General features: G+C 39.2%; 2 protein-coding genes across 2 annotated transcripts; both read left to right on the top strand.

Annotated features, from left to right (window-relative positions):
* The first annotated feature begins 4,553 nt into the window (after positions 1-4,553).
* Positions 4,554-11,554, top strand: cpa4 (carboxypeptidase A4). Its single transcript, XM_051382846.1, has 11 exons — positions 4,554-4,662; positions 5,451-5,532; positions 6,062-6,196; positions 6,377-6,475; positions 7,550-7,651; positions 8,290-8,391; positions 8,883-8,993; positions 9,276-9,366; positions 9,641-9,840; positions 10,607-10,691; positions 11,228-11,554. Exons 1-11 carry the CDS (start codon positions 4,598-4,600, stop codon positions 11,413-11,415), a joined length of 1,260 nt encoding a protein of 419 aa, XP_051238806.1. The 5' UTR covers positions 4,554-4,597; the 3' UTR covers positions 11,416-11,554.
* Positions 11,555-12,267: 713 nt separating this feature from the next.
* Positions 12,268-25,381, top strand: smc1b (structural maintenance of chromosomes 1B). The gene is made up of 25 exons (XM_051382363.1): positions 12,268-12,376; positions 12,762-12,950; positions 13,824-13,936; positions 14,262-14,465; positions 14,772-15,010; positions 15,151-15,409; positions 16,106-16,246; positions 16,402-16,484; positions 16,657-16,864; positions 17,208-17,393; positions 17,501-17,692; positions 18,095-18,241; positions 18,500-18,637; positions 19,558-19,674; positions 20,031-20,137; positions 21,221-21,362; positions 21,612-21,757; positions 22,344-22,497; positions 22,720-22,818; positions 22,900-23,056; positions 23,297-23,451; positions 23,802-23,953; positions 24,532-24,601; positions 24,957-25,067; positions 25,181-25,381. The coding sequence occupies exons 1-25, from the start codon at positions 12,268-12,270 to the stop codon at positions 25,289-25,291; spliced, it is 3,729 nt and encodes a 1,242-aa protein (XP_051238323.1). The 3' UTR covers positions 25,292-25,381.
* The last annotated feature ends 68 nt before the right edge of the window (positions 25,382-25,449 follow it).

Genomic DNA, 25,449 nt, shown 5'->3' with positions numbered 1-25,449 from the left:
GCCATGGAGAATTTTTTTCCTGGCTGTTTCAGAGATTACATAATGTTTATACAGATCAGTGTAAACGCCTGAATGCATATTTTTAACAAAGTCAATGTGAATCGGAAATGCTGTCAACAAAGCAGCACGATGAAATGGGGAATTTTGAGTTTCGATTTTATGTTTCATACATTCAACAGAGGTTTGCTAATGTATACAAATATTGAGCCTGCTTTTTAAAAGTACTTTTGACAGTTTGAAGTGAATAACATTTAATCAGTGTTTTTATAGTAACATATAGTGTATCAAATGACTGTGTAATGTAAAAGGAATCACTACAGTTCTACACAAGCCTAAAACCAAGACCCGAACCCTGCCCGTACCCGCTCCTTTCAGACCTGCCAAACTAAACTTGCCTGGTACTGCCAAATTTGAGCATCTCAAAACAATAATTGATCTGCCTTTCTGGTTAGCAGATCAACATTGCCTTTTCACAATATCGGCAGGATGAATGTGGCTGGTAAACTCAAAACAGGTTGTGTTCAGGCTGGGCAAAGTCCACGGTGCCGTATGTAATTTTCAGCTTGCTGAGTTCTTCTGCCCCCAAGTGGCCAGAAAATCCCTAAAGGCAACATTAAAATACCACTAAGTGTTGATTTTGACAGTAATATTGAATGACTATTTGTACAGTGAAAGGGATATTATTGTTTGCATGTTTTGCATGCATCGATTGTTTGCTCACATCTTGATTGGCCGATGGCATGTGAGGGCTTTTTTAAAAATTCTATCTGTCCCCCTAGTGGTCAGAATGACTAGAAACACCTGTATTTATGTGCAAATGATGCTAGTGTATTTTTTGTTTGTTTTGATAATTAGCTAGAATTCCATGTGAAGATTGCCAGCACTGATACAATGCATCAACCAATATTTAGTACTCAATATAAGTAGCAGGGGCAGCATTTGAGGGCTAAGTAGACAAGAAAGTTCAACTGCAGGTCACACGATGCATTTTAAATCAGGGGTTTGACTCTTACTTTTTCACTAGCAGAGAAACTGTCACTTTCTCGCTCTCACCCTGCTCTCATTATATCTTGTTCACACCTGCTGTTGAAGTTATTCTGTTGAGGACTAAAGCAGGATAAGGGAACGTTAGCACACCATACAATTAAATTACAGCACTCAGTCATGCAAGGAGCTCATTGGACATCATAAGCTGATATCTGACAGTGTAATCGAATCGGAGGTAAGATTTTTTCTTACAAAAGGGAGTCACAGGTGACCGACTTCTCCTTGTCTCTGTCATCTGACCACCAGACTGGACAATAGCAGGAATCACATGAGTGAGACGTACTCAGATGACCAACATAGTCAATCACACACACTGAAATAAAATGGGTGCAAACTATCTTTTCTCTCTCGTACTAACATAAAATTTCAAAAGATAAAGATAAAAAAGACTCACTTTGTCTAGGTTAATGCTGTTTCTTATCTTTGTAATATGTTATGTACAAAATGAGATGATCAAGTGAGTAATAAATGATTAATAGTCAATTTACTGGTAGGCCTCTGAAATATTGAGAGAGAGCTCAGCCATGAAATGCAATGTAAATGTTTCTATTTATAGTGCAGCAGAGGAAGTCATGTGGAATGAGCTAGTCAGGGGTGACTTGTTCATATAGCTTTTAGAGGCAAATGACAGGGGAGAAAAGGGGGGGGGCGCACACACACACACACACACAACACACTACACCCACATTTGCATGTAAAGCCACTTTTCAGGGGGACATTAAACTTTTAGACACACACAGCAGGAATAGCAATAAATAATTTCCACATTGAGAAAGATGGAAAACCCAAGCTCAACTCCCACGTCCCTTTAGCCTCCCACGCCTATTAAACCCCACCCCAACCCCCACCCTACACTGTCCCACTTTGTCTCATGGGATTGTTTGGGAGTGAAAGGGAAGGGAAGTGACATGCTAAAACCTCTTTTTATTAATTCTGAGAGGAGGGAGGGTTTGGCGGGGTGTCACAGCAGCTGATGGGAGCAGGGAGGCTGTGTGATGCACGTTCCAATATTATTCTGGTTTCAGACAGCGGAAATCAGGATGAATAACTTAACACAAAACTTGAATTTTCTGCTAACAGTAATAAGATTTGATTGCGTTTAAAACACTGGAGTAAGACCAGTAGACTGTAGATCGGGTCCCTATCACTCTCGCTTTTATACATTATCAATTATTAAGTAATTATTAATCATTTTGTCTATTTAATGTCAGAAAATTGTGGGAAAATGCCCTTTGCACTTTTTTTTCCTCAAGAATCCAAGGTGATGTTTTCCAACATCTTGTTTGGTCTTTTTTCCAATACCCAAAGATATTCACAAACAGAGCAAAGCATAAAATATTCATATTTGCAAAGCCGGTACAAGTAAAGGTTTGGTATTTTTGTTTAAAATGTGACTCAGACAATTGATTCATTTTCTGTTGATCAGCTAATGGATTCATTGACCAATCATGTCAGCTCTGGTCAAATAATGTATAGTTTTGTGAGTTCCCTACTCCCACTCCGTGCTCATCAACTCTGATCGCTGATCAAGACAAAAAACCTCACTGGGTGATCAATAATTTAAGATTCAGGGTAATTCCAGCCTACTTAATCTGATGCCACTCACTGCAGCCATAAATGAGATGTATTTTTACTGTATGGTACCATATTACAGAAGTTTGGTAATGAACTGCCATCTACTGGCTATACTGGCCACATGCAAGTGAATTCCATGGGGTGATTTCACACAATAAGGCATGTGGACACCTGAATAGTACACCTGTATGTAAACCATGGACACTAAACTGCTACTATAACATCCTCCACTCTACTGGTTTTAGACTTTCCACAACATTTTGGAACCTGACTGCAGGGATTTGCTCCCATTCAACCAAAAGAGCAATAGTGAGGTTCTACACTGATGATGGGCCAAGAGCCTGGCTCATGGTCGGTGTTCCAGTTCATCCCAAAAGTGTTGGATTGGGGTGTTCTTTCACACCAAGCTTGGAAAAACTTTTCTTTATGGACCTTGCTTTGTGCACGGGGCCTTGTCATGTCAAAATAGAAAAGGGTCTTGCCCTGTTGGTACAAAGTTGGAAAAACACTAATGTTTGAAATATAATTGTATCTTGTCACAGTTCCCTTCATTGAAACTAAGGGACCTGGCCTAAACCACCCTTCAAATCGGAACTGAACAGGTCGGCTAATCTGATTTATAGCTTTATGAATTAGTGAACAGCTGGCAAACCGAGTTGTCAACTAACAGAAGACAGGAGACTACATACTGATGATTTGTTTCATCCAGGTAAAATTCCTTCATTCGGACCCTTCTAGGGGTCACAAGAATTAAAAAATCACAAAAATGTACAACTTCGAAAAGAAGAAAAAAGTTATAATTATCTTTTTATTTTTCTGGCAATTTCTTGAGATACTAGAGAGTTTTACCTCAGGGGACTAAAAAATATTAAAATTAGACAATTTAAAGGCACACTATGCAAGATTTTTTACCTTAATATAACAGCTTTGAAGTCATTTCGATGGTAAATGAACTCGTAGTATAGCGAATCATCCCGATAGCAAAGCAGAAGAGGGACGCTGTTGGCAGAACCAGCAATGCAAGTCTGAAAGGTGGCGTCCCGCCAAATCTCGCGAGAATCACAAATTGCTTTACGGCGCGACGTCACATACATCAGCAACATCAGAAGCAGCCTCAATGGAAGACACTAGCAGGCATTCACTCAGACGTTACCTGCTCAGTAGACATCTTCGGAGTCTATCTTTGCCTGTTCGATGTCCGATGCTTCCATCCTACTGAACATGTACCGGTATACAGGCGGGAGGGGATCAGGCCGTGAGTGCAGAGACGCAGAGCCATATAACGGTTAACGTATTGACAGTTAACGTTAAATACAAGTACTCTGCAGCGACTCTAGGGGTAGCTGTTTGACAAAACTGGAAAACTGCATAGTATGCCTTTAAGAATGAAGCATCACTTTTTGATTGAACTGCTCATTGCTTGGCTATTAAGGCTCACAAACTGTAATGAGTTCAAATCTTACTGAGGACTTTTCGACTTTTTTTTGCATATGATTACACCCGAACGGCTTGTTGCGTAGTTGAATGTAAACCTGACATAAGCTCTGGTTATCCAGCTCTTACCATTTTAAACATAATTTCAGATTATGCAGAGTCTACATGTATGCATTTTAACCACGTTCTTTTAACTGTCCTTAATCCATGGGCTGTTTATATCACCTTCACCACTACAGCCCTGCACAAACTGTAACTATAGTGTGTGTGTATATATCAAGTTTATTGTTGCACAATTAGTTCACAAGTAAGGGAAAAATCCAGGAAAAAACACATATCTGCAGCTGAGCACTGGACAGATAAAATAAAGCTTTATCGGCAAGTTAGTCGCTAAAAATAACTTTTTTCCAGACAGAAGAACAGTGTGGTTATCAGTAGAGTGAGGTAACTCTCCTGTATGGGAACAGTCCACCTGTCACCAGATTATATTAAGGCACTAGAAAATTTGATTCCTGACACACTTGTGGTCAGTTCAGAAAAGATGAGAGGCCTCTGGTTGCTGTTGGCGCTTGTGGCTGTGGTCAAAGCTGAGAGGGTCTTTATTGGGTAAGTTAATCTGCACACTTCAAGAAGAGATATTTACATGCAACAAAGAGCCATAATGACTCAGCCTTAGTACATGTGGTGCATAGGCGCTCTATCGGCGGAGACATTCCTGGCTTTGTGTTTGGTGTGACTAACATGGAGGTTGTCAAAATTCTCATTTTATATGGCCAGTGACATTTAAGGGCAACCAGTGGTTTCTTTTTGTACTCATCTCAAGAATATCCAATATGTTATTGATAAAGGACACTCCAATCAACATTTGTAGCACCTAACAACCATCTCCAATAGTCAGAAAACAGAGAAATAAACCAAAAGTTATGATGCTGGGAGAAAACTTTGCAGCTGGTCCATTTATATTTTATGAGAAAATGACGAGAACGATGTGAGCAAATGTACTTAATTGCAGAAACGCTCTTTATGTTTTTTGTTGTTCATCTTAAATTCATCTGTTATTTAGTTTGGAAAAAAGATGCCGGCTAAGTTATGAAAGACAAGTATTTAGAGACTTGATTAGGTGGATTTTCCTTCCTTAGATGCCTTTTATTCAACATGTCAAATAACTGTCCAAGGTGAGAAAGTACATTGGTATTTAAGGGGCAGAACATGACAATGAAGTGGGGTCAAGGGTCTGTAGTTGTTCTGTACCATTAATTGCTTGTTATATTGGAAAGCAGTGCATAAAGTCCTCTTCTGTTTCTGAACTCAGTACAGTAGATTACCATGAATAAAAGCATAGGCTGAAAACCTAAAATGTAAATATTAATGTTCAGGAAATGAATTTGTTCCAGAGATCAGGTCATCAGGGTCAATGTTCAGTCTGAGGGGCAGATCCAACTCCTGCAGGCCCTGGAGAGCCAAGAGGAGTGGGAGGTACACACACACACACACACACACACACACACACACACACACACACACACACACACACACACACACACACACACACACACACACACACACACACTGCATGCCTATGCTTGAGTTTTCTCAGCTGGTTGAGCCAAACATTTTCTCGCAAACTTCTACAAAGTACAAAAGGCAAATCAAGTTCAACTTGAAATAATCCACTTGAGAATTTATGTGGGTCAATACCAGAAAGCCTCTGTACCAGTTAATGCAAAAAAAAATTCCAGATTTTAACCTTTCTCCCTGTTTTATTCTATTCATTAATGTTTTTAAATAAATGTCTTAGATTTTAAGGGCCCACATCTTAGAAAATGAAGAGCACCTAAAATGGAGTGATGTGTTCAAACTGGATTTATTTGAGGATATAACACTGAGAAACTATAAAAGACATGACCGTTCTTCTCAGTACACTTCTTTTTTTTGGTATAGTACTCTGAGTGTTCAGGTTTTCCTGTCTGATCTGTGATTTTTCATTGCCCCTGTCTGATCCCAGGTGGATTTCTGGCTCGAACCAGTCTCCACTGAGCTCCCTGTTGACATCCGAGTGCCCCGCTCCAGTTTGAGCTTTGTGACAGAGTACCTCAGTGTACACAACATCCCCTATTCTGTTGTCATAAACAACCTTCAGGTATGTAATCCTCCAACTCATTTATTAACGAAAAGACCTGCGTACCACAAAAGTTGAACTGGTTAAATTTTTCCAGGATAATTTGATCAGTGTGTATCCTAGTGTCTCATATTATAATGCACTGGACTTGATTTTGATAATGAAATGATAATGACAATACTGCTTGTATGTCACATTCAGGAGCTTCTTGATGAGGAGAAAGCTGAGATGGAGGTGAACCAGATGAAGGAGCGCAGCACCAGGAGCATCAACTTTGGAGCCTATCATCGCCTAGAGACAGTAGGCGTTTATACAAACACACTACCCACTACAAACACCGGATTATAAATTATAACTCATTGGAGCTTTATGTCAAACTTAGATCGGTCACCAAAATATTGACTGATGACAAAAAGAGTACAACAAAAAAGACAGGGGCTGGTTCACAAAGATAGATTTTGACCATGACTTAGATCAAACTCAAACTTCAGATAGGCGTCTAAATGTATCTCTTGCACAAAGCTGCCTAGTTTTTAAGTAGTCTTACGTGTCCTCTGGGTAAACAAAAACTATTTTCAAACTGAACATTGGGAGATGCTCAGCTCTGTTCACTCCAGCAGAAAGTATTTGCCTTCTGTAAAAACATCAGCATTTAGAAGGACATTTTACTGTGACAGTTATGCAAATGATAAGTGTAGCAATTTAGGCTTATTTTTTCCCTAAGGGAGCCCTTTTTAATTATTAAGTAAACAGACGACCCCTGACTAAGTGACATATTGTGGATATTTCATACTGTATTCAACACATACAGTGCAATTGATAACAATGAACCCAAATAGAAAACGCAATAACTGCAGGAAGTCTGTGTAAAACTGTCTTCCTGCAAAAAACTAACAATTTGGATGAATTTTGAGCATGTAGTATACTTTTTATTCCACTACATTTATTTAATAGCTTTAGTTACTTTGTAGATTTAGATTATTAATACAATAAATAACTAATGATATATGATTATAGGTTAAGCTGCCCTTAATTTTACTTAAGGGTTAGTTTTACTAGCTATACTTTTACTGGTAACAGTGTTTTTACACTGGACAGTGGTATTGCTACTTCAGTAACAGATCTGAATACTTTACACAAATGGTATTGAATATGAAATATATTTGTTTTGTGCTGAGCTTGATGTCAGATCATCAAGGTAACTCATACATTGTGGCACAGAAATAAACCAAAGACCTTCTGTAAATACAGGACCTTCTTGAACTAGTTAATTACTTGTTTATTAATCAACAAAGTGTAACTTAAGTATTTCTGTTCAGTATCAGACATGCCACACTTCACTGTATTATAATGTGTGACTTACCTCTCATACAGATCTACAGCTGGATGGACACTCTGGTAGCTCAGCATCCTAAACTGGTCACCAAGCAGGAAATTGGGAGATCATATGAGAACAGGCCCATGTATGTGCTCAAGGTAGGACATACCTCATGCAAGACAACAACATGTTTGTACCTGCATGTACTGCATGTGCACAACTGTGTTTCTGTAAGAAATGTGTGTGCTCCGGACTGATGTAGCAGGGAACTTCAGTTGAACATCACCTAGAGCTTGTCTGTACACTTTACAAATCAATAATAAACAGAAAAAAACAAAATTAATAAAAAAAAATAATAATAATTAACCCACTTACCCACAAACTCACACACGTACATACATACACAGATAATAATGTTGAAAATTATTACATGGTTTAGTAATTTTTAAAAAACTGAGATCACATGACCAGATGGGGGTAGCTATGTGACACAAAACACAACAGTCAGTAATTTCCAGCCACTGAAATTAGGAAAAAAGTTGTTTTCAGTCTGGATTTGAAATGTAAATGTACAGTAGAGGTTCATAAATGTGTATTTAAATAATTTCCCCCTGGGATTATTAAAGTATTTCTGATTCTGATTCTGATTCTGATTTTTTACATTAACAACTGAAAATGTCCCATTGGAAGGTACCTTTAAAGGATAGATAAAACCTTTTGTCTGCACTGTTGGACTGCATCACACCTAAACTCTATTTTATAACAGCATGAGTTTTCTTATTCACTCTGTGTTTAGTTCAGCACTGGGGGAGCAAACCGTCCTGCTATCTGGATCGACACAGGTATCCACTCCAGAGAATGGGTGTCTCAGGCCACCGGAGTGTGGACAGCCAACAAGGTACAACATACCTGGGAGATTGAGTCATCTGATTTACTGAATTTAAATGTGTTAGTTCTGCTCCAGAGGTTAGAAGAAAAGATCACAGAGGTTAATTGGAAAGTCTCAGTATGATAAATAGAGCTGAAATGATTAGTCGATTAACAGAAGATGTTTTTTTTTGACAACTGATTAATCAATTAATGCCAAACTTTTTTCCACAAAAATCTCATACTGTATGATAATCAATCTACTATTCCTATTTCTGAATTGTGTTTAATTGTTCTTGTGTTACATTTATTGCCTACGTGCATTGAGCCTCACAACCTTCCTTTCATATAAATAATCTTAATAATATACATAAAGATAACAATTAAGTCTCTCTGTCCTCTATTTTTGCAGACATTGTTAACTCTGGACCAACTATTAAATATTTATATATATGAAAGATTGCTTTTTTTTTTTTTAAGAGTGTAATTTCTACTAAATCAATGCCTTGTGTTCTTGCTTAGATTGCCACTGATTATGGTTCCGACGCCTCCCTGACTTCTCTTCTGAACACCATGGATATTTACATGCTGATCCTGGCCAACCCTGACGGCTACGCTTACACCCACTCTAATGTATGTTGCTATTCAATGAAAACATGTTGGACTTGTAAAATCTGCTACATCTTTGCTCTTATTTACTGTTTTACTATAGTTGTCAATTGTATTTCTGTGCTGTGTGTACCAATACACATTACTTTGATCCATGTAAGGTGGATATTTAAGAGGAAAACACGACATGAGCCGGTGTAAAATGCTGTTCAAGACCAGGTATCTGAACCATATTGTGGGTCGAAAGAGGAAAGAGAATGATGTTGCAGTCAAGTACTTGACTGACTGAAACTGTGTGATGTGCAGGACCGTATGTGGCGTAAGACCCGCTCCAAGAACCCAGGCTCAGTGTGCCGTGGAGTCGATCCCAATAGGAACTGGGATGCAGGCTTTGGTGGTCAGTATAGAAGAGACATAAATGCTTCTCATGAACTTAGTTTTTGCTCTATATCAAACGGGGAGACATTTTACACAATAACCAATTGTAATTTATTTGAGGGTAACATCAACGCCTCAGTTTTACACAGTTTTTGGGTCTTTGCCTGTTGTTACATGCCCCCTTGTTTGTGTGTATGCATATGCAATCATGTATGTATGTTGCACTGTACTGTATGCAAGTATGTATGTCCATTGTGTGTCACACATGTTTTTATTTTAATGTCTCTCTCCAGGCCCCGGAGCCAGTAAAAACCCCTGCTCTGATTCCTACCACGGCCCCTCTGCTCACTCTGAGATTGAGGTGAAGAACGTGGTGAACCTTATCAAGAGCCACGGCAACTTCAAGTCCTTCATCTCTGTCCACGCCTACTCCCAGCTGCTCATGTACCCCTATGGCTATTCCTGCAGGAACGTGCCCCATCAGCCTGAGCTGGTAAGAAAGTCAAAAAATTGGTCAATTGTGAGGAAGCACAGGGCAAATTGAATCTGACACCTTTTCCCACTGTTTCATGAAACTCTGATTGCAAAGTAGTTCTCACACACAAGAGTCAAATGAGAGCAGCTACATTTTCTCTTTATAAATGTCTGGATTCTCAGGAAGACGAATGATTTAACTATTATAACCTGATTTGAAATGCCTTCTCCAAAAACATCAATGATTAAAAAAGCAATATCTTGCCTTTTGATTGCAGACTACTTTAACAACCTTAGCTGGAAAACTTGGGATTGAAATTTATTATCAAATTAAAGTTTCATGGCTGAAAATTCAAAACATTTGGTCCAGGATTTAAGAGTTAACCAATTAAAAACGCATCACTACTGCACATGACAAATTATCTCCCTTAACTTAACCAGGAATCCTCTTCAGAAATATCGCCTCAAGTTTATACAATTATTCATATTAACACTGAGAAACTGCCTAATGGACAACAGTCCTGTAGTTACTCATTTGTAACAAAGCCTTCTAAGCTTTTGTGGTTTTGGGCTATATAAATAAAATTGGCTTGACTTGTAACTCTGCAAGAGGAAGTGTAGGTCCTTGAAAGTTGCTGGGTTATTCACCAACCCCTCTCCATATTTATTTCCATTTTATCTGTGCACTTTTCGAGTGGAAACCTTAAAAAGCACTCCTCTGCATTTCCCCTTCTGCACCAGTATTATATGTGCACTGTACCTAACAGTATTTGTGTTCCCTATAGGACTCTGTTGGCAGAGCAGCAGTGCAGAAACTCACTTCCCTCTATGGTACCAGATACAAGGTTGGAAGCATCTGTAACATCATCTGTGAGTATCTTTTTTTCTTTTTGTCACCCCAAAGTTTCACACATGACAAACTGTATGAATGTTGTAGTTATGATAAAAGTAACTGATACAACTATGAAGACCAAAATAAAGTGAATGTAGTGGGCACAATAAATAAATTACCTTAAAAAAGGTGTCCTGTTAGCTCAGTCGGTAAAGCTGGTGACCCATATACAGAGTTGCTGCAGCGGCCCAGGTTTGAATCTGACCTGTGGCCCTCTGTAAAGCTCAAAGTGCTTTACAGTGCTGCTTTATTATTGTAGATATGGTATATTGGTATCTGCATATATGTGGACCAATAAGTAACAATAAATCAGAGGTCAGATGTGCCAAAGACGAGTTTATTTTAACTGTAAAATGTCCCACTCGCTATATATTTTGATCATTACTCCAGTTAAAGGAGTCATTATGAAACTTTTTTTTCATTTGATGTGTTAAATTCTGTAACTCTGTCTCAAAAAGCCCCGGTAGGTAGAGCTGCTACTTCTAGGTGTGCTCACCTCTTCCTCTCCACTCAGATCAAGCCAGTGGTGGCAGCATTGACTGGTCTTACAACGTAGGCATCAAGTACTCCTATGCCTTTGAGCTGAGGGACACTGGTCGCTATGGTTTTATCCTGCCAGCCAATCAGATCATCCCCACCGCCTCCGAGACCTGGCTGGCTCTGAAACACCTCATGGAGTACGTCCGTGACCACCCTTATTGATGGCTATAACCGTGGAAGGAGGATAAACTTTGAAAGCAGTTCGCTCTGCTTTTAATTTGCAGAACTACTTTCTCATCAGTCTGTGCTGATATGTGACATTTGACTTATCAGTACTGATCAATAAATTCTTCAATACCTAGTTTGCCTGTGTTTCAGCTCTCCTTTTGTCCGTCTGGGTTCGATTGTTTTACATCAGATCAACCTGTGTGTTAAGGGGTTGTGACAGGGAAGATGGGCACCTGAGTCATAAACGACATTTGACTTTAACACAGTATTTCTCTACTTGTATCAAGTAAAGTCTCAAGTAGATAAAACTGTAAGATATACTTGACTTGGGTTGTAACTATTTTTTATTTCTAAATTATTACTCCATTAAATTGTGTTAAAACTTTAAAAATATGTTTTATTATTTAAATATTCCATGTGAAAGTTTGAGATATTTGATTTCAGATATTAAATCAGTAGTTACTCGCTGCATGTACTAGTTTGAGTTCGGTTTAGGAGATTTGCTGCTTAATACACATTTTGGTTGGTGGAATAGTAAAATTAATGTTTTTGCCATGGGTGCATTTCTCAAAATGTTCTGTTATGGAAGTTTTTATTGGAAAAATCAATAATATCCCATATTCAGCGCCCCAAACTGTACATGTGTACCGAGTTTAATGCTTTTATGAAAAAGTAAACAACCCAAATTTGGCACATATTATCTAGACTGAAGTGAAAAGTATTTTGTGCTTAAACAGATGAAAAAAAAAAGTTGTGTCGCTTCCCGCCTCTCAACATCCTGTCCACTGAAGTTAACATAACTCCTTCTGAAGCATGAAGTTTCTTGACTCACCATAGCAGATTAAAATGGGGTATCTGAAACAGATTGACATTGAAAACTTTAAGTCATGGCGAGGGAAACAGGTCATCGGTCCGTTCCTGCGATTTAATTGTGTAATTGGCACAAATGGCTCCGGTAAGTAAACTTTTAAGTCAACTTTCAAATCTCTCTAGGGAGCTAATGTTAGCTGCAAAAAGCTACTAGCTAGTGCAGCTGAATTAATATTAAGCTAACCTTAGCATTGTCCGGCAAATGTTAATGTTAGCTAACTGAGGTCAATACATTTCTGCGCATCCCTCTTTTTAATACGAACTATATATATAAGTTATATTACTGAATATATTGTTTGAGTTAATTGAAACCACAACACAATATTATTATTATCTCAAATATTATATCTTGGGGAATGGGTTAATAATTAAGGTCAATGTTGATGTTACAACGCTAGATAAATGTTAAAGGCAATGTCTTTAATCAGAGAGTTGTTCAGATTTATGCTGAAGATGTAAAATCACACTAGGTAAGTCCAATTTAATGGATGCCGTGAGCTTTGCCGTTGGGGAGCGGGTTGCCAGTCTCCGGGTGAAGCGCCTCCGGGACCTGATACACGGAGCCCACATCGGGCAGCCGGTGCAGGACACCTCCCGCGTCTCCATGCGGTACTGCGACGACGACGACCAGGAGACCGTCTTCTGTCGGAGCATTTTAGGTTAGTTTAATGAGTTGTGGCCCTGGACTGGGTTGCACTAGCTATGTGTAAGTTCTCTCCTCAGCTACGGTGTAAAGTCCACTCTAGAGGCTTAGTTAGTACTAGTTTATAACTAAATCACTTAACGTTACTAAAATTGGTTGCACTCTGAGCATTACTTTATGGAAATAAAGTCATAACTAAGGAAAGTGGCCAATCAAAGATATTGTTTCATCACCATGGTTACCGCGCATTAGCTTTCTGGATGGCATGAGCCACTTGGATAGATTGATAATGAAATATCATATTAATAAATTGGGTCTCTACTCGATTAATGTGTCGCAAATTGGCTGCAGTTAAGGAAAAAATGACGTGTGGCAAAAAAACTGTTTAATTCTGTGACATTTTATGATTTGCACTACTTTAGGGACATGTGTAACTATTTAACTTAGTTGTTACTTAACTTTAAGTTGTAACTTATATCTGTGATGCAACCATTTTTATGTTAGTACATCAATTTATTTAAGCATAAGTCACAACTTGGTAATAATTTACGTTATAACTAGTTTGAACTTGCACACAGCTGGTGCCACAGGTTGCTGATGACTTCCATAACTGTTACTCATAGTACTATAATCATAATGATTAAGCAATGACACAGGTGCTTGTACTTTAGTTTGTTTGCAGTAGTCTAATAAAGGAGGCCTGGAAAAGAATATAAAAACTTATGCAACTTAAAGGTTGTACGATTCAGTTAAATAGCTTTTTTTAATTCTACACACAGTTGAAAAAGATAGAAAAACATATTTTCCCCTAGTAGTATCAAGCAGAAACAAGTGCACAAGTTAGAAACAAGTTGCTGCTGTCACATCACACATTCATTGTGTTTTATAGGTGACAACTCTGAGTATCGCATCAATGGTATACATGTTACTCTGGCCAAATACATGGAGGAGCTGGAGAAGATTGGCATTGTGACCAAAGCTCGAAACTGTCTGGTGTACCAGGTAAACACTGTCATAAAAATTTGTGTAGATACACATGATAATATACTGTAGTTTAGAATATTTGTGGAAATGTGTGTTAGATACTAAGATCACATGTATAGATTTATGTTTTTCTTCTGAGACAATTTTCATGCTGTGGAGACGTTTGTAGCTAAATGAATGTAAATTGCTCAGTACGTAATAAAAAAAAAACCCCACTCTTGATATGGGCGCTAAAACATACAAACACATCCTGTCCTGCAGTGCATTGTTGAGCAATTGCAATGTCTGGTAGTAGTAATAATGCTTTACAAACAACTCTGTCACTCATTACGGTCGTCACCAGGGGGCAGTGGAGTCCATAGCTTTGAACGACCCAAAAGAGAGGACCAAGATGTTGGAGTGCATTTGTCAGTCGAAAGAGTATGCTGTAGAGTATGAGGTGAAAAAAAAGGCCCTGCTGAATGCCAAAGAGGACACACAATTTCACTTCAACAAGAAGAAATCTGCTATTGTCGAGAGGAAACAGGTGTCTCAGGAAAAAGTAGAGGTAAAGTCATTCAAAAAGAGCCGGCTAAACCATAGCTTACTGCATGCTGTGACAGCTACACTGGAAATCCACATCATCATTTTTAGAGACTTTGCTCTTTGCTTCCCTTAATGGACCTTTAAGCATTTGCATTTAATCTAGGGTGTAAGTCTATTGTGTCCTAAATGACTGATGTGTGTGCTTACAGCAATCATAGGCATCATAGTCTGTTTAGCATCAACTGGACTGTAGTTTAGTTGCCTTTGTTTGTCTTAAGCTTTCCTGTCCATTGATTGACGGGTCCCCTCCCACCTCCCCTTTGTCCAGGCCCAGAGGTACCAGGTGCTAGTGGATGACCTTCACCAAAAGCGCCTGAAGCTGAGCCTGGCTGAGCTCTACTATAATGAAAAGAGCATCAGCACCCTCAGAGACACCCTGAGGGAGAAACAACAGGCAGCAACTGTCCAGAACCATAAACTAGTGAAAGGGGAGCAGACGGTCAAAACCAACAAGAAGGAACATGGACGCCTCACTAGAGAGAAGCAGCAAATAGAGAAGGAAATCCGGTGAGTGTGTGTTTAGTTTTTAGGGGCAGTTTTTATGTAAAGTGAAGCACATATTTGCTTTTCACATCAGAATATCATATATATCAGATAATACTAAACTAAAAATAATAAACTAGGCCTCCTTTTGCTCTGTCAATCAGTGCCCACGAGCATATGCAGTCCCAGTGTCAGACCCAGTACATCAAAGCCAAGGTAAACACCTCCCATCACATGAAGAAGGCTGAGGAGGTCCGTAATGCTCTGAAGAAGAATCAGAAGCTGATGGCTATTAAACAGCAGGAGCTGGCAGAGGGACAGCGAGAGATCGCTGAGCTAGAGAGAACCTGGAGAAGCTTTGAAAAGCAGGTACAGGAGAAGGGTGCCTCCCGGGGGAGAGACATCCAACTGGATGAGGATCAGGTGAGTGTGTGTCAAACAGTGCCACCCTCTTTCCTGTTCAGACAAAACAAATGTCAGTTAACATGATGTAAAATATAGCTGCTGGGAGTTTGGAGGCACAGGGCACACAGGTATTTGTTTTGTGCAGCACATATTCTAAACATAATAAATCCAGTGGAGTGTATGTCAGGGTCAACAATATGTGACACACATGCACTGTAGTACATCAATTTATGTATGTATGTACTATTTTTCTTTTCAAAAAGCAGTCAGTTATACATTGGCAGGTGAAACATTAAATCACACAAAGTGTGAGTGAAAAGCTGTGTAAACACTGTCGTAAACAAATTTAATCGAAAGGCAAGGTATCTTGGAAAGCTCCTTGGCAGAGCTACTCTGATCGGTCACTTTGTTTAGGCCACACTTTAGATTTAGATTATCCAGTCTGAACCCAATCCAATGTAAAATGTTATATCTTGAATACAAACTCTGAATATTCTCTTAATAGGTTGAATTTAATCCTCCTATGCTTGCAAGTGAATATGTACTTAGCTGAGGCAAAATTGTACACATCATTGTACACAACAGTAAAAGTCAATGTTTATGCTAATTTTGGTTAATTATTATTAACAACCATATTACCTAACTGCAGATACGTCTAAATCACAGGGACAAAAAGCACCGTCAGCATGTTTTTGCATCTTATTTCTGCTTCAGCTGGAGCGATACAAAGAGCTGAAGGAGCTGGCCCGAAAACAGGGGGCCGTCCTTAGCCAGCAGGCAGAGAAACTGCACTGGGGGGTGAGAACCGACTATGAGAAGATTTCTTTCGACCAGCGCAGAAAGATCGAAGTGGAGGTACTGTCAGTGGCGCATTTTTTGCTTCCACTGTACGTCTTTTTAGTGAATGACCATGGATTGAAGAGCTGCTACATTATCATTTGATATATTTTGATTGTAAAAATATCAGATATTAGATACAGTTAGGGCTCCTGAAACATGATCTGTTTTAGGCTGCCGTCAGGAACTGTCAGGCTCAGCTGGAAGATTTGATAAGCAGAGCAGAGAAGCTAGAGGAGTACACCAAGAAATGCAAGTATGTCATGTGCACACCTTCCACCTGACTTTACAATGTAATGCCAGCCAGTAAAAGCCCTGACTGTCAGGGAAATGTTGATTGAACTCCATTGTTATTTATCAGTGACATAGTGTATACTATCAGGATGTAACATAACAAAAGGAAACTGAGAAGTTAATGTATGTGTCAGCTCAACCCTTGAAGAATGCTGTCAGCGGGAGGAGAGCTTGAGTGCAGAGCTGCAGCGGGGCCGCCAGCGCAGCCAGGAGGTGAACCAGGAGCTGGGCCAGGTGCTAGAGGAGCTGGGGGACGCCCGTCTGGACAGCCAGGAGAGCAGAAGCCAGCTGCAGCGCAAAGAAATGCTAGAGAAGCTCTGCAGACTCTACCCTGAAACTGTGGTAAGAGACAGAGAGGCATAATAATAAGGGATAACTGTAAGAATGCATTAAAGACTCAAGTGCAGTGACGGGCAAGAGACTATTTTTTTGGCAAAACAAAAAACATTACAGCCAAACAGGCTATCTAAATGTCACTTGGCGGCCGTCAGCCTACTGTGCTAAAAAGAACAAACTGAACTAAGATAACTCTTCTCTGATATATTTTGGCCTTATTGAGGGATATTTATGTGCTGCTCATAATGTATGGCTGCATCTTTAGCGAGAAATATAATTTTTTGTAATTTTTTAGAAGGCAAAAGCTTGGGGGCATTTTCTTTTAATTGCTTTTTCTTTCCTGTCCCAGTACGGTCGTCTGTGTGACCTCTGCAGCCCCATCCATAAGAAGTACCAGCTGGCTGTTATCAAGGTGTTTGGTCCCTACATGAACGCCATTGTAGTAGCCACGGAGAAGGTGGCCCGCGACTGTATCTGTTTCATCAAGGAGGAACGAGCTGACCGCGAGACCTTCCTGCCCATCAACTACTTGGATGTGAGATGAAATTAAAGGAAGCCATGCCTTTTTTTGGATGGTTGAAATGCAGAATGAAAAAGAAGGTGAAATTGTGTCAGTGATAACCATTACTACTGTGTGCCCAGGTGAGTCCTTTGAATGAGCGACTGAGGGAGTTGCCCGCTGCCAAGATGGTGGTAGATGTTGTTCAAGTTAACAGTGGCCCAGGTGCTGCTCAGCTGAGGAAAGTGGTGCAGTTTGTCTGTGGCAATGCCTTGGTGTGTGAGACCCTCAAAGAAGCGAGGAGTATGGCGTTCGACAGGCAGCCGCGCATTAAGGTAAACCTGGCCCTCGTCCACAGACATTGGAGCCAAGATCAGTTGTATGTTTTTTGGGTTTTTTTTGTTCAGTCATTCTGTGTTTGTCTTGCCATCTTACAGAGCCTGCATCATTAGTTATACATGACAGTAAATTGAAATGAGAAATTTGATTGCTAGGAGAATGTGTCAAAAGTTTTTATCATTCAGGGAAAGTAAGTCACTGACTGAAATGAGTTTGAATGTTTGAGGTAAAAATCCAAACTGTAACAAAAAATGTCACCTAAAAGAAGGAACACTATAAATCAAATCTACATAGTACACAAAGACAGGCCCCTCTAGTATTACCACCTACAGTTGTGAACTTACTGACATGGCGGCTTTTACTGCCAGCAGACATGTAATGAGATGTGTTTTCTATAGACAGTATCCCTGGACGGGACGCTGTTTTCAAAGTCAGGTGTGATCTCTGGAGGCTCCAGTGACCTGCGGACCAAAGCTCGTTGCTGGGACGAGAAGGACATGAAGCGGCTAAAGGAACGCAAGGACCAGCTGACAGCAGAGTTGCGCGTGAGTGAACACACAACTTGTCAAATATTTCAGAAAATCTCACAATGTAAACTTCATAGCTGTAAAAGTCTTGACCAAAGCAAAGGGTTTTATTTTTTTATTCTATTTGTGAATTTCTTGCCCTGTTTACACAAAACGTTGCTTTAATTGTGTTTTTGACATACATTATGTCTCGTCATATACATACTAAAATTACTATTTAGGGTTAAACAATTTATTCTCAATTAACTTTCACTCTGTGTTTTGGTCATGTGACAGGATTTGATGAGGCTGAAGCGAAAGGAGGCTGACCTGAGTCAGATCATTGCTCAGGGTCAGGGTGCAAAGACCCGCCTCAAATACTCCAAAACTGAGCTGGAAAACCTTCGCAAGAAAAACATCCTTAAATGCCAAGCGGTAGGGCCACAGAGCTATGACTTTCTCACAATGAATATCATGATAATATTCTTTAACATGGCTATATTGTATGTGTACATGTAAATCAGAGTACATACATTCCAATATTTATTTCAATATGGATGAAAAAAAGGAATGTTTATATGTTTATTATGTTATATTACATTTTGTGTATGGTGTTTTCTGTGCCTCCCTTATTTTTGTGACTTCACTGTGGTAATGTTTATACCAGAAATATGCCAGGTTATATTTATAACAAAATAATTTTCAACTCTCTCCACTGTCTGTCTAAGCTCAGCCCCGCTCGTGGTGAAACACTGCCTTAGGCAGGGCTGAACTCCTGCTCAACAGTGATGGACAGCCGCACACTCACCACGCCCTGCAAACACGAAGCCAATAAGAGTAGTTTATTATGTAATCCGCGAAAAAGACACAGACGACGAAAACCAACACTCAAATACTAAAATAATAAATAAAAGAATGCTACAAAATAAACAAATTTGTATTCACACATAAAATAATCTCATGTCCCTTGGATTTACTCAGTAAAATGTCTTGTCATTACATGTCTCTTCTTTTGCTCACTTGCTACCCTGAGTACTCTGAACCAGTTGCCCACCTCCACTCCTCTCTATTAGCTCCCACCCCACAGCTAATCACCATACAGGAAAATGGCACACTGTTGCGTTGTGTTTCATTCAGGAACCAATAAGAAGAACCAAAATAATTTTTTTTATGGCTACCTGATTATTGGCATTCTGTATTTTGTTCCAACTTGGAAAAGAATTTCAGTCCCCAACCCTAGTCAGTTGAATCCCAAAGCATATTAGACACACAGGGATATATTGTGTCATGGTTACTGTAGCAGAGACGAATCGACAGTTCACAGTATTTACTCTGTCTTATCTGATTTTTTTTAGGAGATTTCTCGTATGGAGAGTGAATTAGCAAACCTGGACTCTCAGATCCAGATGCAGCAGGAGAGTGTGGAGGTGAAGGATGCAGAGATGAGGAAGATAAGAGACCAGATCGACCAGGTACTGCTGTCTTCACACCGTCTTCAACCAGTTTCAGCACACTGACTGCAACTTTGACCCTCATGCTGAGTGACATTTTCAGCTTTTGCTGTACTTTCATTACTATTTCAGTTTTGTTTTTTCAGTTAAATTTTTTTAATTGAACTAAGTAAAACCTGATTGGTATATCTTTATCATTGTTGGTGCTATATTGCATGGCATAAGGTGGGACCAACAGGCTATCATGGCCAATGGGTTCCAAAAAGCTAATTATTAAAGTTCTAAGTATTTGATGACATCTGGTAAAGCTCCCAGTAGACAGACTTCTAAATGACTGGTCGCATATACTTAACAGTGTAGATGCTCTGTCTATTTAGATGGAGGACTTGGTGTTTTCTGACTTCTGTGCTGAGATTGGTGTGGACAGCATCAGAGAGTATGAGCAGGAGCACCTCAAACAGCAAACAGAGCTTGACAAGAAGCGGTACGACAACACACACCACTATCTTCAGTACCATATGTACTAAACATAACCAGCCAAATTATCTTGGAGTGTAAAGGAGAATGGCTGTCCACTGTTATGATTTTAGAAAAACACAAGAAGTGACGATTGAAAATATTGGAACGGTGTCCAAAGGGATCTATTGTTTTATTTTATTTTGAATTCTTTGTTAGTTTTCTATTATAAATGTTATATTAATTTATTTATTAATGTCTTAGTGTTTATTGTAATAAAGTTATACCTTTAGCTATAATGTAGTTAAAATGAACATACACTACTCAAAAAAAGTTAGGGATATTCGACTTTTGGGTGAAATTTATGGAAAATGTAAAAAGTTAATGCTACAGTGATATTATATCATGAAAGTAGGACATTTAAGTAGAAGCATGCAATGGTAATTTCTTCATCTCAAGCAATTTATTTAAACAAAAAGCTAACAATAGTGGCGGCTATACCACAACAAAAAATGTCACTGTGTCAGTAAAATGTCATTTGTCCTTCAGCATCGATTACAGCTCGACAAGCGTCTCATGCTGTTAACAAGTGGACTTCTTGCCACCTGCTGATGACACTCTGTGACACTCTAAGCTCAGTGGAAACCTCCCTCTGAGTACATCCCGTTTGAAGCCTCGCACTGGCCAGGGACTGTTGATCGATTGTTAGGTGTCGTCTTGGTTTGTTTAAATACAAACTGTCATTGAACCTGAAGAACAGCATGTTACGCAATAAGTACTGAGACATTGAACAGTTGGACATATGCATTCAAAAGTTTAGCGAAGGTCAAATTAAGATCACCTGGAAAGGTTATAGTGCATTTTATATACATTCTGAAATTTCCTCCGAAAGCTGAATATCCCTAAGTTTTTATGAGTAGTGTAAATTCCTTTTTTCACTGTTTAGCAAATTGGCAAAAATTACTTTTACTGCTTATATTTACAGACTTGCATCTTTCTTTTATGAAATTCTAGACTGGTGTGTAATGTGTACATGTACTACAATAATGGTGTTTGTATGCATGTTTTCAGGTATTTCATAACATAAACACCATGATATGACTCCTTTTAGGCTGGAGTTTGAGAGTCAGTGCGCTCACTTGAATGCAAATCTGGAGTACGAACAAAACCAAGTGGAGCAGCAGAAAAGGAAGCTCTGCAAAATGGAGGAAACCATTGACAAGGAGGAGAAAATCATTGCTGTGCAGAAGAAGGTAGCCAGCTCAGGCATTCATTCTGTGATATTGCTGATATAGTTCACAGCCATCAAAGTGGCTCCTGTAATATGGGTAAAATGTGTCCAGAATGACAGGTTTAGTTACTGTTAACAAACATGGCAAATATGTATGTGATTAAAGAACAAATCTGTATTTAGGGCTAATTCTGGACACTGTAGATGATGTGATATTAAACCTGTCAGCGATTGCAGACTTTTCTGGCCTGATGTTTCCATTCCCCTTCAGGAGGAGGAGAATCTGCTGGAGGCAGTGGAGGAGAGTCAGAACAAACTGTTGGAGTTGAACAACCAGCTGCTGTCTAAGAAGAGCCAGGTGACTGCTGCCAAAGCTGAGCTGGACCAGGAAATTCAGAGCGTCCAAGAAATAAACAAGTAAGACCACCACTAATACTCCAGTTCATTTGCTACTGTTGCTGTGGTGTAGTGCTATTATTCCTGCCATCACTGCCACTACTTGCTGCTACAGTTAGTACTGCAGCTGTTATAGAAAGATCCTCTCTACAAACTGCTTGAAGTTGTATCCAACAGCCAGTTATTTGTTGTAAACTTTAAGATAAAGTCTGTGCTCTAAATGTGAAAAAAAGGGTAACCTCAACAAAACATGGTAACATACTGACTGCTAAATTGATTGACTCTTAATTCACATATCAACAGTAGATAACAAAAACTATGGTATTAATGTTTTCAATTTGGTTGTTTTCATCAGTAGTATTTGTAAAATCATTAGGTAAACAACTCTCTAAATTATGATCTGTTGTGAGTGTTTGAGTACCTTGATGTCTCAAGAAAACAGCACTTAATAGGATCTTGCCTCTGTAACATGATGGATTTCTGGTTTAAACAGGACATTGGTATGGGTTTTTTTCTGGTATTTCATGAAACTAACCATCAAAGTATTGATTCAGTTTTGGTTTGAAAAGTTTGGATGTGCACTATTTTCTGTCTCTCTTTTTCTCAGAGAGTTTGTGAAACTTCAGCAGAAGGTGGCGTCTGCAGAGGCAGCTTTGGAGCAGAAACGCATGGCCAGACACAACTTACTGTTGGCCTGCAAGATCCAGAGTCTGCCCATCACTCTGCTGTCAGGAAACCTGAATGAAATCAGTGAGGTGCAGGTAGGACATAAAGGAGTGAGTTTTGACAAACACCAATCCTGCACAGTTTTGGAAAAGTACTGAATATTATTTAAGCTCAAATAATAATTTTGAAAAAAAAAAGAATGTAATATTAGAAGCTCTAGAAACCCTCACATTAGAGTAATAAAGACTGAGAAACCCTAATTCATTTTTTAGTAAGGAAAACAACCTGAAGCACTTTCTTTCTTCTGGTCTCTGCAGATTGACACAGAATCTGAAAGCACTTCAGCCACCATGGACATCTACGAGAGAGAGGCACAACTTATCATCGACTACTCCGACCTGGAGGCAGAATTCAGAGTGAGACATCAAGCCTCATCTTTTACCTAATATTCTGTTAGTGCTGTTAATTCAGATTCGTGTTAATTTGTGTGTGTATAGAGTATACAGGCAGAGGAGGAAATGGAAGCCTACTTGGAGAGACTGAAAGAGTCACTGTCCTCTATAGAGGGAGTACTGCATTGCACCACTGCCCCCAACCTGAAAGCTCTGGAGAAGATGAGGGAGGTGAAGTACAAGTTACAGGGAGTGACAGAAGGTATTTTGTTGTTTAGGGTATCCATCAAGTTTTTAATTTCAAAATGAAACTCTAAGCAGGTTGATTGTATTTGTGTGTCAGTGTAGAAGTTGACTTTTTCCTCATGTTGAAATTCTTCAGCATTTCATTTACATATTGGATTTCTACCTGTAGTTTAATGTTGTAGTAATACTTAGTTGTAATATAATAACTAAAGTGCATGCACTGCTGAATCAACTTTGTTTCCTGTCCTTCACTCAGCCTTTGATGCCAGCACCCGAGCAGCCAGAAAATGCAATCAGGAGTTTGAACAAATCAAATCCCAGCGCCTCCACCTCTTCAACAAGTGCTTTGAACATGTGTCAGTCGTAATCAATGAGATCTATAAAAGAATGTGCAGGAACAGCAGTGCCCAGGTGAAGCAACCACAGAAACATACTAGTTTAGTATGTTTCTGTCACAGTCATATTTGCTTAACTACTTGACACTTACCCAGTAACCAACCAGCAGGGTTTGTGTGCACTTCGGTGGTGATTTGCTGCTGCACATTAAACAGTTTACAGTTGGTGTATACTGTATATACATTTAACTAACCCACTGTGGTTTCCTCATGAAGGGCACTGTAACTCAGCCTACGGTGTAAACTATACATAATTCATTCTCTTTAGCACTGGGCATTACAGAATGTGTTACAAATAAAAATAAGATTCCTTAAATGACAAGCTCCAATAAATGAAATTAAGACAGACTGCTATATGTGTTCCAGGCCATTCTGACCGCAGAGAATCCAGACGAGCCGTACCTCGGCGGCATCAACTACAGCTGCGTGGCGCCAGGGAAACGCTACATGTCTATGGACAATCTGTCGGGAGGAGAAAAGGCCATCGCTGCCCTGGCCATGGTGTTTGCCATCCACAGGTAACACTGACAGACTAGATGACATTATATTACAATACATCAGATTATGATAGGGGAAACTGGAAGAGTGTAAAAGATTAAACGAATCACCTGAATAATTGCACTGGATAATGAGTAGAATAGACATAATAATGCATCTTTAATGATAGATTAACCCCCCACAGCTATAACAAAAATGAAAAAGGAGCTGCAGCATAAGAGAGCTGTTGACATACCATGAAATATCTTTGAGAAACTACAGCAGATGACTGGGGGTACTCTCCTTTTAAGGATTGTGAGTTTTTAAACCGATGAATGGAAAACTGAAATAAAGAATGTAATTTGGACAGCCTATTGATCCTCTTGTCTTTCACATTATCAACTTAAGTGAAGAACTCTCTTCTAAACCAACACATGACATCTCCCTGAACCCCATACATGCTTTTTTCTTTTTTCTTTTGTACTGAAACTATTGTTCCTTCTTAAATTAAAGACTTTCTTACCTCTTTTGACTGATGGCTCTGACATTTGACCCACATTGCTGGCTCTCTGTGTCTGGACTGTTTGGCACACTGGTGTTTCTGTTTCATTTCTCTCAGCTTCCGCCCTGCTCCCTTCCTCATCTTGGACGAGGTAGATGCTGCCCTGGACAACACTAACATTGGCAAGGTAAGATTCCAGCAGCATCCCAGATTTACTATTAATATCTACAGTACTGTTATTTTTAATTATTTTAATAAAAAATATTTAATCTCTTTATTTTATCAGTACTGTTATTTTTAATTATTTTAATAAAAAATATTTTTAATTAAGATATTAATTGAGACGGATGACAAATTATCTGATGCAGCCCTAATCTGTAATAATAATTCGACTTCAGGGAAATTAGCACCACTTCAATTTCCAAATGTTTTTTTAATAATTAAATGTTTGTGTGTGTTCCGCTGTGCACTATTAGACTATTACCTAATTTCTATGGATTATATTAGTGCGTGTCTTGTGTGGATGTTTTGTTTGTATCCAGGTGACCAGTTACATCAGAGATGAATCCAGGGACAACATGCAGATCATTGTCATCTCCCTGAAGGAGGAGTTTTACTCTAAGGCTGACGCTTTGCTGGGAGTTTACTCACATGTAACATTTTACATCAACTTCTACCTCAGCATCAACTTTTAAAACATGTTGCCAGTTGGAGAGGAAGTCTTTCTATATGGCAGTGTGTCACCATGGTATTTTCTTCTTCACAGTTTGATGAATGCATGTTCAGCCGCATCCTGACCCTGGACCTGCGACCCTACCCTCTGCTTGAAGAGGACAATGGGAATCCAGTAGACAAGGAGAAGACGGGATTCATGTAGCATTGAATCAACTGCATGGCCCCTCTGCATGTGTGTCTCTTACACTTTTGTTCATTGACTATGTTAGTGGTTCTCAGTTTTTCATCTTTTGACAAGGTGTACAGATAAATAAGTTGATCTTAAACACCGAATGATTATTTCTGTGTTCAGTCGAGGCT

This window comes from Dicentrarchus labrax, unplaced genomic scaffold (genome assembly GCF_905237075.1).
Source record: "Dicentrarchus labrax unplaced genomic scaffold, dlabrax2021, whole genome shotgun sequence".
NCBI lineage: Eukaryota > Metazoa > Chordata > Actinopteri > Moronidae > Dicentrarchus > Dicentrarchus labrax.
The sequence above is the reverse complement of the archived record's forward strand: the minus strand, read 5'-3'. Positions and strand labels throughout refer to the sequence as shown.

Coding starts and splice junctions, on each gene's coding strand:
- cpa4 (XM_051382846.1), top strand. CDS start 4,598: ATGAGAGGCCTCTGGTTGCTGTTGGCGCTTGTGGCTGTGGTCAAAGCT. Junction 6,197..6,376: donor TTGTCATAAACAACCTTCAG/GTATGTAATCCT, acceptor TGTCACATTCAG/GAGCTTCTTGATGAGGAGAA. Junction 9,367..9,640: donor CTGGGATGCAGGCTTTGGTG/GTCAGTATAGAA, acceptor GTCTCTCTCCAG/GCCCCGGAGCCAGTAAAAAC.
- smc1b (XM_051382363.1), top strand. CDS start 12,268: ATGGGGTATCTGAAACAGATTGACATTGAAAACTTTAAGTCATGGCGA. Junction 17,394..17,500: donor TGCCCATCAACTACTTGGAT/GTGAGATGAAAT, acceptor CTGTGTGCCCAG/GTGAGTCCTTTGAATGAGCG. Junction 22,819..22,899: donor ACCTGGAGGCAGAATTCAGA/GTGAGACATCAA, acceptor GTGTGTGTATAG/AGTATACAGGCAGAGGAGGA.